Source organism: Halictus rubicundus, unplaced genomic scaffold (genome assembly GCF_050948215.1).
Source record: "Halictus rubicundus isolate RS-2024b unplaced genomic scaffold, iyHalRubi1_principal scaffold0502, whole genome shotgun sequence".
Taxonomy (NCBI): Eukaryota; Metazoa; Arthropoda; class Insecta; order Hymenoptera; family Halictidae; genus Halictus; species Halictus rubicundus.
In genome coordinates, this window is record NW_027489043.1 from 37,589 (window position 1) to 54,346 (window position 16,758).

The following is a 16,758-nucleotide window of genomic DNA, read 5'->3' on the forward strand; positions in this document are numbered from 1 at the left end:
TTGGATAGGATAGAGGATAGAATAGGATAGAGAATATTATAGGATATGATAGAGGATGGGATAGGATAGAGGATAGGATAGGATAGAGTATAGGATAGGATACAGGATAGGATAGGATAGAGAATAGGATAGGATTGAGGATAGGATAGGATAGAGAATAGGATAGGATAGAGGATGGGATAGGATAGAGGATAGGATATGATAGAGGATAGGATATAGGATTGGATAGGATAGAGGTTAGGATAGGATAGAGGATAGGATAGGATAGAGGATACGATATAGGATAGGATAGGATAGAGGATAGGATAGGATAGAGAATAGGATAGGATAGAGGATAGGATAGGATAGAGGATAGGATAGGATAGAGGATAGGATAGGATACAGGATAGGATAGGATAGAGGATAGGATATGATAGAGGATAGGATAGGATAGAGGATAGGATAGGATAGAGGATAGGATAGGATAGAGGATAGGATAGGATAGTGGATAGGATAGGATAGAGGATAGGATAGGATAGAGGACAGGATAGGATAGAGGATAGGATAGGATAGAGGATACGATAGGATAGAGGATAGGATAGGATAGAGGATAGACTAGGATAGAAGATAGGATAGGATAGAGGATTAGATACGACAGAGGATAGGATAGGATAGAGGATAGGATAGGGGATTTGATAGGATAGAGGATAGGATAGGGTAGAAGATAGGATAGGATAGAGGGTAGGATAGGATAGGATAGAGGATAGGATAGGATAGGATAGAGGATAGGATAGGATAGAGGATAGGATAGGATAGAGGATAGGATAGGATAGAGGATAGGATAGGATAGAGGATAGGATAGGATAGAGGATAGGATAGGGGATTTGATAGGATAGAGGATAGGATAGGACAGAGGATAGGATAGGATAGACGATAGGATAGGATAGAGGATAGGATAGGATAGAGGATTAGATAGGACAGAGGATAGGATAGGATAGAGGATAGGATAGGGGATTTGATAGGATAGAGGATAGGATAGGATAGAAGATAGGATAGGATAGAGGATAGGATAGGATATGATAGAGGATAGGATAGGATAGAGGATAGGATAAGATAGGGGATAGGATAGGATAGAGTATAGGATAGGATAGCGGATTGGATAGGATTGAGGGTAGGATAGGATAGAGGATAGGATAGGATAGAGGATCGGATAGGGGACTGGATAGGATAGAGGATAGGATAGGATAGAGGATCGGATAGGGGATTGGATAGGATAGAGGATAGGATAGGATAGAGGATAGGATAGGATAGCGGATTGGATAGGATTGAGGGTAGGATAGGATAGAGGATAGGATAGGATAGAGGATCGGATAGGGGACTGGATAGGATAGAGGATAGGATACGATAGAGGATAGGATTGGACAGAGGATAGGTTAGGATAGAGGATAGGATAGGATAGCGGATAGGATAGGATAGAGTATAGAATAGGATAGAGGATAGGATAGGGGATTGGATAGGATAGTTGATAGGATAGGGGATTGGGTAGGATAGTTGATAGGATAGCATAGAGGATAGGAGACGATAGAGGATAGGATAGGATAGAGGATAGGATCGGATAGAGGATAGGATAGGATAGAATAGGATATAGGATAGGATAGGATAGAGTATAGGATATAGGATTGGATAGGATAGAGGATATTATTGAGGATAGATTATACGATAGAGGATAGGATAGGATAGAGGATAGGATAGGATAGGGGATAGGATCGGAAAGAGGATAGGATAGAGGATAGGATAGGGGATTGGATAGGATAGGGGATAGGATAGGATAGAGGATAGGATAGGATAGAGGATTGGATAGGGGATTGGATAGGATAGAGGATAGGATAGGACAGAGGATATGATAGGAGATTGTATAGGATAGTGGAGAGGAGACGATAGAGGATAGGATAGGGTAGAGGATAGGATAGGATAGAGGATAGGATAGGATAGAGGGTAGGATAGGATTGGATAGAGAATAGGATAGGATAGAGGATAGGAGACGATAGAGGATAGGATAGGATAGAGAATAGGATAGTATTGAGGATAGGATAGGATAGAGGATAGGATAGGGGATTGGATAGGATAGAGGATAGGATAGGGTAGGGTGTAGAATAGGATAGAGGATAGGGTTGGATTGAGGATAGGATAGGATAGAGGATAGGATATAGGATTGGATAGGATAGAGGACAGGATAGGATAGAGGATACGATATTATAGAGGATAGGATAGCATGGAGGATAGGATAGGATCGAGGATAGGATTGGGTAGTGGATAGGATAGGATAGAGGATAGGATAGGATAGAGGATAGGATAGGATAGAGGATAGGATAGGATAGAGGATAGTATAGGATAGAGGATAGGATAGGATAGAGGATAGGTTAGGATAGGATAGGATAGGATAGGATACAGGGTAGGATAGGATAGAGTATAGGATAGAGGATTGGATAGAATAGAGGATAGGATTGAGGATAGATTATACGATAGAGGATATTAGAGGATAGAGGATAGGATACGATAGAGTATAGGATATAGGATTGGATAGGATAGAGGATAGGATTGAGGATATATTAAACGATAGAGGATAGGATATGATAGAGGATAGGATAGGATAGGGGATAGGATAGGATAGAGGATAGGATCGGATAGAGACTAGGATAGAGGTTAGGGTAGGATAGAGGATAAGATAGTGGATTGGATAGGATAGGGGATTGGAAAGGATAGAGAATAGGATAGGATAGCGGATAGGATAGGACAGAGGATGGGATAGGATAGATGATAGGATAGGATAGAGGATAGGATAGGGGATTGGATAGGATAGAGGATAGGATAGGATAGAGGATATGATAGGATAGCGGATAGGATAGGATAGAGTATAGAATAGGATAGAGGATAGGATAGGATAGAGGATAGGATAGGATAGAGGATAGGATAGAGGATAGGATAGGATAGAGTAGAGGAAATAGGATTGTATAGGATAGAGGCTAGGATACCATAGAGGATAGGATATAGTACAGGATATGATAGGATAGAGGACAGGATAGGATTGAGGATCGGACGGGATAGAGGAGAGGATAGAGGATTGGATAGGTGATTGGATAGTATAGAGGATAGGATAGGATAGAGGATAGGATAGGATAGGATAGAGGATAGGATAGGATAGAGGATAGGATAGGATAGAGGATAGGGTAGGATAGAGGATAGGATAGGATAGAGGATAGGATAGGATAGAGGATAGGATAGGGGATTGGATAGGATAGAGGATAGGATAGGATAGAGGATAGGATAGGATAAAGGATAGGATAGGTTAGAGGATAGGATAGGATAGTGGATTGGATAGGATAGAGGATAGGATAGGATAGAGGATAGGATTGGATAGAGGATAGGAGAGGATTGAGGATAGGATACGATAGTGACGGGATAGGGGATTGGATAGGATAGAGGATAAAATACGATAGAGGATAGGATTGGACAGAGGATAGGTTAGGATAGAGAATAGGATAGGATAGAGGATAGGATAGGATAGGATAGAGGATAGGATAGGATAGAGGATAGTATAGGATAGAGGATAGGATAGGATCGAGGATAGGTTAGGATAGGATAGGATAGGATAGGATACAGGATAGGATAGGATAGAGTATAGGATAGAGGATTGGATAGAATAGAGGATAGGATTGAGGATAGATTATACGATAGAGGATATTAGAGGATAGAGGATAGGATACGATAGAGTATAGGATATAGGATTGGATAGGATAGAGGATAGGATTGAGGATATATTAAACGATAGAGGATAGGATATGATAGAGGATAGGATAGGATAGGGGATAGGATAGGATAGAGGATAGGATCGGATAGAGACTAGGATAGAGGTTAGGGTAGGATAGAGGATAAGATAGTGGATTGGATAGGATAGGGGATTGGAAAGGATAGAGAATAGGATAGGATAGCGGATAGGATAGGACAGAGGATGGGATAGGATAGATGATAGGATAGGATAGAGGATAGGATAGGGGATTGGATAGGATAGAGGATAGGATAGGATAGAGGATATGATAGGATAGCGGATAGGATAGGATAGAGTATAGAATAGGATAGAGGATAGGATAGGATAGAGGATAGGATAGGATAGAGGATAGGATAGAGGATAGGATAGGATAGAGTAGAGGAAATAGGATTGTATAAGATAGAGGCTAGGATAGCATAGAGGATAGGATATAGTACAGGATATGATAGGATAGAGGACAGGATAGGATTGAGGATCGGACGGGATAGAGGAGAGGATAGAGGATTGGATAGGGGATTGGATAGTATAGAGGATAGGATAGGATAGAGGATAGGATAGGATAGGATAGAGGATAGGATAGGATAGAGGATAGGATAGGATAGAGGATAGGGTAGGATAGAGGATAGGATAGGATAGAGGATAGGATAGGATAGAGGATAGGATAGGGGATTGGATAGGATAGAGGATAGGATAGGATAGAGGATAGGATAGGATAAAGGATAGGACAGGTTAGAGGATAGGATAGGATAGTGGATTGGATAGGATAGAGGATAGGATAGGATAGAGGATAGGATTGGATAGAGGATAGGAGAGGATTGAGGATAGGATACGATAGTGACGGGATAGGGGATTGTATAGGATAGGGGATTGGATAGGATAGAGGATAAAATACGATAGAGGATAGGATTGGACAGAGGATAGGTTAGGATAGAGAATAGGATAGGAAAGAGTATAGGATAGGATAGAGGATAGGATAGGATGGAGGATAGGATAGGATATAGGATAGGAGAGGATTGAGGATAGGATACGATAGTGATGGGATAGGGGATTGTATAGGATAGGGGATTGGATAGGATAGAGGATAGGATACGATAGAGGATAGGATTGGACAGAGGATAGGTTAGGATAGAGAATAGGATAGGAAAGAGTATATATTAGGATAGAGGATAGGGTAGGGGAATGGATAGGATAGAGGATAGGATAGGATAGAGGATAGGATAGGATGGAGGATAGGATAGGATATAGGATAGGAGAGGATTGAGGATAGGATACGATATAGATGGGATAGGGGATTGGATAGGATAGGGGATTGGATAGGATAGAGGATAGGATACGATAGAGGATAGAATTGGACAGAGGATAGGTTAGGATAGAGAATAGGATAGGATGGATGATATTATAGGATAGAGGACAGGATAGGATAGAGCATACGATATAATAGTTGATAGAATAGGATAGAGGATAGGATCGAACGGAGGATAGGATAGGGGATTGCATAGGACAGAGGATAGGATAGGATGGAGTATAGAATAGGATAGAGGATAGGATAGGAGAGAGGATACGATATTATAGAGGATAGGATACGATAGAGGATAGGATTGAGGATAGATTATAGGATAGAGGATAGGATAGGATAGAGGATACGATAGGATAGAAGATAGAATAGGATAGGGGATAGGATAGTATAGAGGATAGGAGACGATAGAGGATAGGATAGGATAGAGGATAGGATCGGATAGAGTATAGAATAGGATAGAGGATAGGATAGAGGATAGGATAGCATAGAGGATAGGATAGGATAGAGGATAGGATAGGATAGTGGATAGGATAGGATAGAGGATAGGATAGGACAGAGGATAGGATAGGATAGAGGATAGGATAGAGGATAGGATAGGATAGAGGATAGGATAGGATAGAGGATAGGATAGGATAAAGGATAGGCTAGGATAGGATAAGATAGAGAATAGGATAGAGGATAGGGTAGGATAGACAAGAGGATAGAGGATAGGATATAATTGAGGATAGGATAGAATAGAGGATAGGATAGGATAGAGAATAGGATAGAGGATAGGATAGGATAGAGGATAGGATAGGATAGAGGATAGGATAGGATAGAGGATAGGATAGGATAGAGGATAGGATACGATAGATGATAGGATAGGATAGAGGATCCGATAGAGGATTTAATAGGATAGAGGATAGGATACGATAAAGGATAGGATAGCATAGAGGATAGGATAGGATAGAGGATAGGATATAGGATTGGATAGGATAGCGGATAGGATACGATAGAGGATAGGATAGGATAGAGGATAGGATAGGATAGAGGATAGGATAGGATAGAGGATGGGATAGGATAGAGGATAATATAGGATAGAGGATAGGATAGGATAGAGGATAGGATAGGATAGAGGATAGGATAGGATAGAGGATAGGATACGATAGAGGATAAGGATGGGATAGAGGATAGGATAGGATAGAGGATAGGATAGGATAGAGGATAGGATAGGATAGAGGATAGGATAGGATAGAGGATAGGATAGGATAGAGGATAGGATAGGATAGAGGATAGGATATGGGTTGGTTGTGGACGCGCCACTAGGTGACACGAATCTAGAGAGCTCCGCAAACTTACGAGGATTTTAGAGGTTTTAGCGAACGTATATATATAGAAGTGATACCGGTGGAAGGGCTAATAACCCGAAACGAGGTGGAATATAAATTATAAGTGAGGACAGTGAGAAAATATACGAAAAGTGTGTTAGAAGAGAGAGAAGGACTGTTGGCCCACGTGGCGACAGTTCAACAGTATAGGAGCCCTGTAAGAGGGAAGGAGGGAACTCAAAGGAAAAATATTGATTGGGGAAGGTGCGCGACCGCGGCAGGAGTTTTCCGAGCTTTGAATCGGGAAAATCGGTGCGTGGATTGCGAATATATTAAGGTTTTATAGTCTAAGAGTAACGGCCACGTGGTTTGAGAACGGCCACGAACTATAGAGAGTGAAGAGTGTAAACTCTGTGCAAGAGAGGGCGCCACAGGAGGGCAACCGTAGGCAGAAGGATAAAGAGCTGACTAGAGGGGCAAACTCGCATGGGATCCGGTACAGCGAGCTGATTGGCCAATCGGGAAGGAGCAGCCAATCGCAACAAAGGAGCGAGTTTAGTATAGCAAAAGACTGGATATAAGAATATTAGTAGGATTAGCTATAATATTAATAGAATTAGACCTAGGTTAAGCAACATTAATAATAGGAGGATAATTAGTAACATTTTAGCGTAATTGTAAATAATTTAGAATAGATTAAATTTGCTAAGAAGGGTACAGCGACAATAAAAGTATTAATATTAAGTAGTAGTATAGTGCAAGTGTTTAGGTTTTAGTTTTAGCTAGATAGTAATACTGGTTTTAGTGATACTATCAGTAAAATAGGATAGGGGTAGGATTAAGATTTAGGACTTAGGAATAACGATCAGGTTAAGAAATAAAAGAAAGAGGAAAGAAATAATTACAAAATATGATTCGGCACAGCCCGAAAAAACAAAGCGATAAGGGAGGGGGGGATAGTAACAAGGGAGGGGGGGAAATTGAGGTATTCTTAACTCCGGACGCCCCCAGAAAAATGGAGAAAATGGGGAAAAACGTAAAAAGCGGACCGTTCGTGTACTTAGGGGAGAAATTGGCGGAAAAAAGGGACAGGACTAGCGGAAACGAAACAGATACGGACTCGATAGACTCGAGATCGTGTGAAGGACTAAGAATAACAAGAAGTAAAAGGAAAAAGGTGGTAGAAAAACGGGAAATAGTAAGCATGGAACCGATAGTTCATATAAGCGATTCGGGTGCTGAGGAGGAAACATACAGAAAAGGAGAGGAGGGAGATGTGCTCGAGGAGATCAAGGAACTGGAACACCTCCTGAGGAAAACTAGGAACTCCACGAGAGAGGTAAGGGGATACACGATAGAAAATAGTGAACTTCTCAGGGCAAACATTGTGAATCATGCTGCACAAGCGGATAGACAACTAGAGGCAGCTTTGACGAGAGTCATAAGTATTGGATTAAGGGTGGAAAATCAAAAGCTAAAAAAGGCACTACAGATAAGGGAGCAGGGGACGCAAAGTTCCCCTTGTCTCGAGAATAGGGGAAAGATGGGGGAAGGAAATATGGACAGAAAGCATAGGGAATATAGGCAACAAAGGAAGAGCAGAACGAAACAGTGGGAAACAGACGGGAGGGAGGATGAAACAGAAGGAGAAGAGGGACAAAGGGGGGTAGATAGGACAGAGACGGAAAAAGAGGGGACGAGTATGGAAGGAAATAAGGAAGTTAATGAAAAAGGGGAAAGCAACTGGGTGGTGGTGAACAGAAACAAGAATAGAGGGGGAAAATCAGTTAGGAGCAGCAAGGGAAATGAGGAAGAGGGGGTAGAGAAAGCGAGAAGAGAAAAAGAGGAGAAGGGGGAGAAAAGGAAGCCTCCGGTAGGACCAAAAAATGAGGCAGTAATAGTCAAAGCGACGGAAAATAGGACATTTGCAGACCTATTCAAACAAATAAAGGATAAGGCGGGAAACAAGATAGAGGGGATACAAACTGTGAGGAAATCAAGGGGAGGGGACCTTATAATAGAGATGGAGAAGGGACGCGAGGGGGTAAATCTGGAGAAAGCGGTAAAGGAGGTCCTAGGGGAAGAACACAAAATTAAAAGAGTGGCACCAAAATTTTTTTACGAGGTAAGGGACATTGACCCGACATTGGAACGGGAAGAGGTAAGGAACGAAATTGCCAAGGCGCTACAAATTGAAAATAGCGAAATAGAGGTAAAAACAGTCCGTTTTGGATACGGAGGAACGAAAACTGCGATAATAACAGTTCCAACGGGGATGTTAGAGAAAATAGGCGAAGAAAATAAAGTGAGGGTAGGGTACACGGCATGTAAAATGAGGAGAACGCAGAACCTCGTGAGATGCTTTAAATGCCACGACTTCGGGCATCTATCATATAACTGCAAGTTGGAAATACAGGGGAAAGAACTCTGCAGAAGATGTGGCAAAGTAGGACACCAAATCAACGGATGTGAGGCGATTAAAAGCTGCATCCTTTGCATTAGAGCTGGCATTCCTGCGGTAAAGGCGGAACATGTGGCGGGAGCAGTGGGATGCCCGCAATATAAAAAATATGTGTTGGGGCTGGCAGAGGGTAAAAATTAATAAATATGGATATTTTACAGATAAATTTAAACCACTGCCGACTTGCGCATTACTTGCTAATGCAAACAGCAATTGACCTAAATGCGAATATAGTATTAATAGCGGAGCCACTTTTTAATCCGGGAAACTGGATCTATTCGAAAAAGGGGACCGCCGCTATATGGACCTGCGACTTGAAGGGAAAGAAAAGACTAGAGGACGGAGACGTGATAGATGAAGATTTCGTAGCAATAAAAATTAATAAAGAAACTTATATAAGTATATATTTATCTCCAAACATGTCAACTGACGAATATGCTTACAGGCTTAGTATATTATCAGAGTTCATCAGCAAGGAAAGAAGAAAGGGGAGGAGCATCTGCGTTGGAGGAGATTTCAACGCAAAATCACCGAGCTGGGGGTCCAAGGAGCAAAATGACAAAGGGAGTATCTTGCTGGACAGATTTCTCGAGTGGGGCCTGACACCGATCAAACCGGAGGGGGGTCATACTTACGAAAAGGGACAAGTAAAGTCAAATCTTGACTTCATTGCAGTGACGAGGGACCTGACAAGGGACAGGGAAACCGTAACAAATATAATAGACGTGGAGTCAGCCTCCGATCACAAATATTTATTGACAAAAATAAGGATGGTAAGTAAAGAGGTAGTTGAAGATATTAATGCATGTGTTTTCAGATGGAGGGTGACGAAAGCCGGCTTAGAAAAAAGCATAGAAATAGCAGACGAAATTTGGAGAGAGAAAAGACTGATAACTCAAGAAAAGTATCGAGAAGAGGAAGAAAAAAAATTCCTAGGTGCGCTCCCCGAAATATGTGAGAGAGCTTTCGAAAAAATAAAAACGGGAGAAGGAAAAAAGAAAAAGGCAAATATATGGTGGAACGATGAAATAAGAGAACAAAGGAGCAAAACAAACAATCTAAGAAGAAAAGTGCAAAGATACAGGAAAAAAGGAAAACGGGACATGGAGGAAATAATAAATTTCTTATATAAGAAAAGTAAAAGAGTACTTCAAAGACTCATAGCGAAGGAAAAAGAGAGAAAATGGAAGGAACTATGCGAGACAATAAATAAAGACCCATGGGGAAAACCCTACAAAACGGTGATTAGGCAAGTCAAACCCGACACACCCCCGGCAAATATATCAACGGAAATGGCTAAGGAAGTATTAAAGGAACTGTTCCCCTCAGACGGGGGAAAGGAGGCGGCAAACGAAAGAGAAGAAAATACGAGGAATAGAGAAGGGGAAAGGGGTGAAATGAGAGAGATGAACCAAGAGGTAAGGGAAGAGAGAGAGAGAGAAAGAGAAGAAATACCCAGGATAACGATGGAAGAAATTCTTAGAGCAGTTAAGAATCTAAAACCAAATAAGGCGGCGGGATTGGACGGGATGATTCCGGAGATAATAAAAAAATTAGCGGAGAGGAGACCGGATAGATTCCAGGCTCTGTTCAATGGAATTTTCGAAAGGGGGAGAATACCGGGAGAATGGAAGAAGGCCAGGACGATCCTCCTCAGAAAGCCGGGGAAAAATCCGGATGAACCCTCGGCGTACCGACCAATATGTGTAATAGACGCGATAGCGAAAATGATGGAATACATCACAAGAGATAGATTGGAGAAGGAAATGGGGAGGGAATCGTTTGACAAAAACCAATACGGATTTGTGAAAGGAAGGTCAACGGTCCACGCCATGACCAAGGTAGTAGAAGACGCATGGACAGCAACCGATAAACAGAGATTCGGGGTTATGATAGCTCTGGACGTCAGGAATGCTTTTAACACCCTAAGATGGGATACGATAATAGAGCAAATGAAAATGAGAGGTTTTAGTGACTATCTGACGAGGCTAATGCAGGATTATTTTAACGAAAGGACAATATGCTACAAAAATTCGGACGAAACAATTTGGAGAGAAATGAAAATGGGGGTTCCACAGGGGTCGGTATTGGGACCGTTTATGTGGAACTTGGTGTATGACGATCTCCTGAAAAGAGAAAACCCGGAAATGACCAGCAAATATGCTTTTGCGGATGACATAATTATTACGATACAAGCATCAACGATTAATGGATTAAGGAAGAGGATTGAGAGAGTCGTAGAAGATACGAGGAAATGGATGAAGACAAAAGGACTATCCCTTGCGGAACAAAAAACGGAGATTATGCTGATGAATCAAAAAAAAATAGAGGGGGGGCTAGAAATCCGAATAGGTGGGACGAAAATAAAGCCGAGTCCGTTTTTAAAATATTTAGGAGTAACTTTTGACGAAAAGAAGAACTTTAAGAAACACATAGAGGACGCCACAAATAAGGCCATAAAGACGATGACTGTATTAAGCAGTCTAATGACAAATGGTAAAAGGACTAGCCAGGCTGTTAGAAGGCTATTCTATATGACGCTCGAAGCGATAGTTTTATATGGGGCCCCAGTATGGGCGGAAGGGGCCTTAGCAAACCGCAATAAAAACACATTAAGGAAAACTCAAAAATTGGGCCTGGGAAGGGTGGTGTCGGCATATAGGACTGTACCACAGGAAACGCTGTGTGTACTAGCAGGCATAACACCCTGGCATTTAAAAATCCAGGAAAGGAAACAGCTATTCCAGATTGAAAACCAAATATTAAAAGAGGAGAACATAGACAATATAAAAACCCTATGCAGAGAGGGGAGAAACCTAGGGACCATACACGAGATTCTGGAGGGCCTAAGATTGGAATTAGAGGAGGAAGAGGGTGAGGAAAGCCTTAAAAAATCCGTAAAAATTTGGATAAGGAGGAGGATGAAGGACATAACCGACATCTTATGGCAGAGGGAGTGGGAAAGGGAGGTGGTGGGCAGGTGGACGTACCGCCTAATCCCTAATATAGTTAAATGGAGAAAAAGGAAATACGGGCAATTGAGTTTTTACGTAACACAAGTACTAACCGGACATGGGGTTTTTAACACTTATAGGGAAAGAATAGGGAAATCGGAAACAGGGGAGTGCTGGTACCACCAGAATTGTCCGGATACCCCGGAGCATACTATAATAGATTGCGAGGAGTGGGAAGAAGAAAGGAGAGAGATGCTTGAAAGTATAAAAATAAGGAGAGATAGACTGACGATCGAAAAACTGATGGAAGAGAGCGTTAAAAAAGGAGAGAACTGGATAGCTTTTGAAGGATTTTGCAGAAGGGTAATGAAAAGGAAGGAGGAGGAAGAGAGAAGGAGGGAGAAGATGGCGGGAGAAACTCCCACTTTAAGAGATATCCAGGCGGACCTAGAGTCAGGAGATACGGAAAGAAGAAGGGATCTATAAATAACTATAATTATAAAATAAGTAATGAGATGTAAATAAAGGAGAACAACGTAAAGAAGGAGGAATGATAGTTGTTTCTGTTTTCAGCTTCCCCGGAAAAGTCGGGTGCAGGGGAAGGGAGGGGGAGAGAGGGGGAGATGATGAGAGGGGAGCCCAGGGAAGAAGCCAGCAAGAAGGGACCAGAAACATCGAAGCTGCGGCACCCGGAAGCCTGTGTAAAAGCTGGAAAGCAGGTCCAGGCCGAGGAGGTCGCAGCAAGTATGGAGAAGGAAACTCCGAGCGGCAGAGGACAGTGCTCCCGGTATTATCTCTCCCCCAATCTCACCCTCCTTCCTCCCAGTCAGAGGACCACCCGACGTATCCAGAGGGGGGCTGAGGCAGAAGCCAAAATAGGAACGAAAGGAGGGAAGAAGAGAGATAGTAGTAGAGAAGAGGGAAAAGAACCCCTGGAGGGAGGTACAGGAGAGGGGGTAAAATAAGAACAGGAAGGGAAAGCTTCAAGTAAGATAGAGATAATAAGAAAATAGGAAAGAAAATCAAAGGAAGGAAAAAACCCTCAATAAGAAAATAGGGAATCAGAATAAAATGAGATAATTGCTAACTGAATACACAGGAGAAAAGAGAATCTGTAGAAGTAATAAGAAACTCTATCTTAGCTGAAGTGTTCCCGAGAAAGGATAGGAAGGATATTAGGGAATAAAGAAGAGAGGACGAACACAAGGAAGGAACTCCCAAGAAAAACAGAGACACAGGGAATAGGTACCAAGATAGAAAATAGAGGGGAAAAGATAAAAGAAGAAATAAAATAGAAAGGATGAAAATAAAAGGGGTTTAGAATAATATTAACGTCAAAAAAAAAAAAAAAAAAAAAAAAAGGGGGAAATAAGAAAAAGATAACTAGGAAAAGGAACTCTGTTTTTCAGGAAGACCCGCCTAGTATAAGACAAATGAGAGAATACAAATGAGAAAGGAGAGAAACGGAAAACTAATGTAGGGAAATCGCGTAGCGAAGACGGATAGAGAATAGAGAGGAGAGAAAGGGATAATGAGAGAAAATAAGAAGAAGAAATATTAATATAGTAATAAGGGTAAAACGGTGAACAGGAAGAGAAGGAGAAGGGAAGGAAAGGACGGGAGATCAGGGAAAGGGAAAAGAGGGAAGGGAGGTAAGATACAAGGGAACACAGATGCAAAGGCAAATAACGAAGGCCTAAAGGGTCTACTTATGGTAGAGATTACCAGAGATGAGGACGGGGGTGTGAGGGAGAGGCGATGAGAAACCAAAAACTGGATAGGGGAACAGAGGTTCACCCCCCAGGGTGAAACAGAACCCTCCCACACCCTCCCTCTGCGCAATAAGGACCCTACAGGGTGAAAGGACTAAGATAAGGTGTAAGGGACTCAAGAGATACGAGTCGAAAGGGAGATAATAGGAGATCTTACCAGAGGGACAAAAAGGGGGGGTGGGAGGAAGAGGGGAGGTAAGTCCACTCCTTACCTTCGCCCCTCCGCTCTATTTTCTATTTTTTAGTTATTTTCTATCTATTTTTATTTTTTATCTAAATGTATTTTTAGTTTCTTTTTATCATTTCCTTATATATGTTTTTTCTTTTGCTTTCTTCTTTTTCTCTTCTCTTTTTCTTTTTCCAATTTCTTCTTTTTCTTTTTTCAAATTTCTTTTTAGTTCGTTCTTATATTTGCTTTGGTTTCTTTTTTCTTTTTTCCTTTTTCTTTTGTCTCCTTCTGGCTTAGGAAGCCAAAGAAAAGTAGTTAGGATAGATAGGATAAGTTAGGATAAGGTAGGATAAGGTAGGATAAGATGTAAATATGTAAATTGATAATACGTACAGAGTAGTTAAAAACGCCGTTTATGAAGGCGGCAACCAGAAGAATGAAAACAAATAAAGGGTCAATAGTGTGCAAACAATCTGTATGAGACTTGTATGAGCGGGTGATTCAGAGGAAGGAATGAAACTAAAGCGGCGGATGAGCGCAAAAAAAAAAAAAAAAAAAAAAAAAAATATATAGGGAAGCGTGTTGTATGAGTGTGGAAGGTAGATGAATGAATGAAATTACAAGGTTGGATGAGTGCAAACAAGTTGTAAGCGATCTGTATGAGAGTGTGATGCAGAGAAAGGAATGAATGAAATTAAAGTGCTGGATGAGCGAAACAATATGTAAGCGTGTTGTATGAGTGTGGAAGGTAGATTAAGGAATGAAATTACAATGCTGGATGAGTGCAAACAATTTGTAAGCGATCTGTATGGGAGTGTGATGCAGAGAAAGGAATGAATGAAATTAAAGTGCTGGATGAGCGAAACAATAGGTAAGCGTGTTGTATGAGCGTGGAAGGTAGACGAATCAATGAAAGTACAATGTTGGATGAGTGCAAACAATCTGTAAGCGTTCTGTATGAGGGTGCGATGCAGAGAAAGGAATGAAATTAAAGTGTTGGATGAGTGTGAAAAATTAGTAAAAGTGATGTATGAGGGTGGAAGGCAGATGAATGAATGAAGGAACGAAATTAAAATGGTAGATGCGTGCGAACAATTTGTGAGAGTTTGAGTGAGTGAGGAGCGCAGTGGAATGAATGGAATAAAAGTAAGAATGTAACGGTAAAGATAATAAAAACGAAGAATAACCTACTAAGAGAGCGGCAAGAGAGAAGAGTGTAAGAGAGGAAGAGATGCATGTGTTAAGAGCGGAGAAACAAACAATATGTCAATGTAAGAAGTGTATTGCGAAAGGATATGTAATTGTAATGGTAATTGTAATGATTGTACAAGAAATTGATAAATAAAGAGGAAATTTTAATACAAAAAAAAAAAAGGATAGAGGATAGGATACGATAGAGGATAGGATAGGATAGAGGATACGATATAGGATTTAATAGGATAGAGGATAGGATACGATAGAGGATAGGATAGGATAGTATAGAGGATACGATATAGGATAGGATAGGATAGAGGATAGGATAGGATAGAGGATGGGATAGGATAGAAGATAACATAGGATAGAGGATAGGATAGGATAGAGGATAGGATAGGATAGAGGATAGGATACGATAGAGGATAGGATAGGATAGAGGATATGATACGATAGAGGATAGGATAGGATAGAGGATACGATATAGGATTTAATAGGATAGAGTATAGGATACGATAGAGGATATGATATGATAGAGGATAGGATAGGATAGAGGATAGGATAGGATTGAGGATAGGATAGGATAGAGGATAGGATAGGATAGAGGATAGGATAGGATAGAGGATAGGATAGGATAGAGGATAGGATAGGATGGAGAATAGGATAGGATAGAGGATAGGATAGGATAGACGATAGGATAGGATAGAGGATAGGATACGATAGAGGATAGGATAGGATAGAGGATACGATATAGGATTTAATAGGATAGAGGATAGGATACGATAGAGGATAGGATAGGATAGAGGATAGGATACGATAGAGGATAGGATAGGATAGAGGATAGGATAGGATAGAGGATAGGATAGGATAGAGGATAGGATAGGATAGAGGATAGGATAGGATAGAGGATAGGATAGGATGGAGAATAGGATAGGATAGAGGATAGGATAGGATAGACGATAGGATAGGATAGAGGATAGGATACGATAGAGGATAGGATAGGATAGAGGATACGATATAGGATTTAATAGGATAGAGGATAGGATACGATAGAGGATAGGATAGGATAGAGGATAGGATACGATAGAGGATAGGATAGGATAGAGGATAGGATAGGATAGAGGATAGGATAGGATAGAGGATAGGATAGGATAGGATAGGATAGAGGATAGGATAGGATAGAGGATAGGATACGATAGAGGATAGGATAGGATAGAGGATACGATATAGGATTTAATAGGATAGAGGATAGGATAGGATAGAGGATGGGATAGGATAGAGGATAATATAGGATAGAGGATAGGATAGGATAGAGGATAGGATAGGATAGAGGATAGGATAGGATAGAGGATAGGATAGGATAGAGGATAGGATAGGATAGAGGATAGGATAGGATAGAGGATAGGATAGGATAGAGGATAGGATAGGATAGAGGATAGGATAGGATAGAGGATAGGATAGGATAGAGGATAGGATAGAGGATAGGATAGGATAGAGGATAGGATAGGATAGAGGATAGGATAGGATAGAGGATAGGATACGATAGAGGATACGATAGGATAGAGGATAGGATAGGATAGAGGATAGGATAGGATAGAGGATAATATAGGATAGAGGATAGGATAGGATAGAGGATAATATAGGATAGAGGATAGGATAGGATAGAGGATAGGATAGGATAGAGGATAGGATAGGATAGAGGATAGGATACGATAGAGGATAGGATAGGATAGAGGATCCGATATAGGATTTAATAGGATAGAGGATAGGATACGATAAAGGATAGGATAGCATAGAGGATA

At 41.1% G+C, this 16,758-nt stretch overlaps 1 protein-coding gene across 1 annotated transcript; it reads left to right on the plus strand.

Moving 5' to 3' along the window:
* Positions 1 to 7,424: 7,424 nt before the first annotated feature.
* LOC143364363 (uncharacterized) lies at positions 7,425 to 12,310 on the plus strand. The gene is made up of 6 exons (XM_076804760.1): positions 7,425 to 8,228; positions 8,361 to 8,927; positions 9,032 to 9,600; positions 9,688 to 9,940; positions 10,004 to 12,054; positions 12,100 to 12,310. The coding sequence occupies exons 1-6, from the start codon at positions 7,425 to 7,427 to the stop codon at positions 12,308 to 12,310; spliced, it is 4,455 nt and encodes a 1,484-aa protein (XP_076660875.1).
* Positions 12,311 to 16,758: the final 4,448 nt, after the last annotated feature.

Coding starts and splice junctions, on each gene's coding strand:
- LOC143364363 (XM_076804760.1), top strand. CDS start 7,425: ATGGAGAAAATGGGGAAAAACGTAAAAAGCGGACCGTTCGTGTACTTA. Junction 8,229..8,360: donor AGGGAAATGAGGAAGAGGGG/GTAGAGAAAGCG, acceptor AAACAAATAAAG/GATAAGGCGGGAAACAAGAT. Junction 12,055..12,099: donor ACTATAATAGATTGCGAGGA/GTGGGAAGAAGA, acceptor TATAAAAATAAG/GAGAGATAGACTGACGATCG.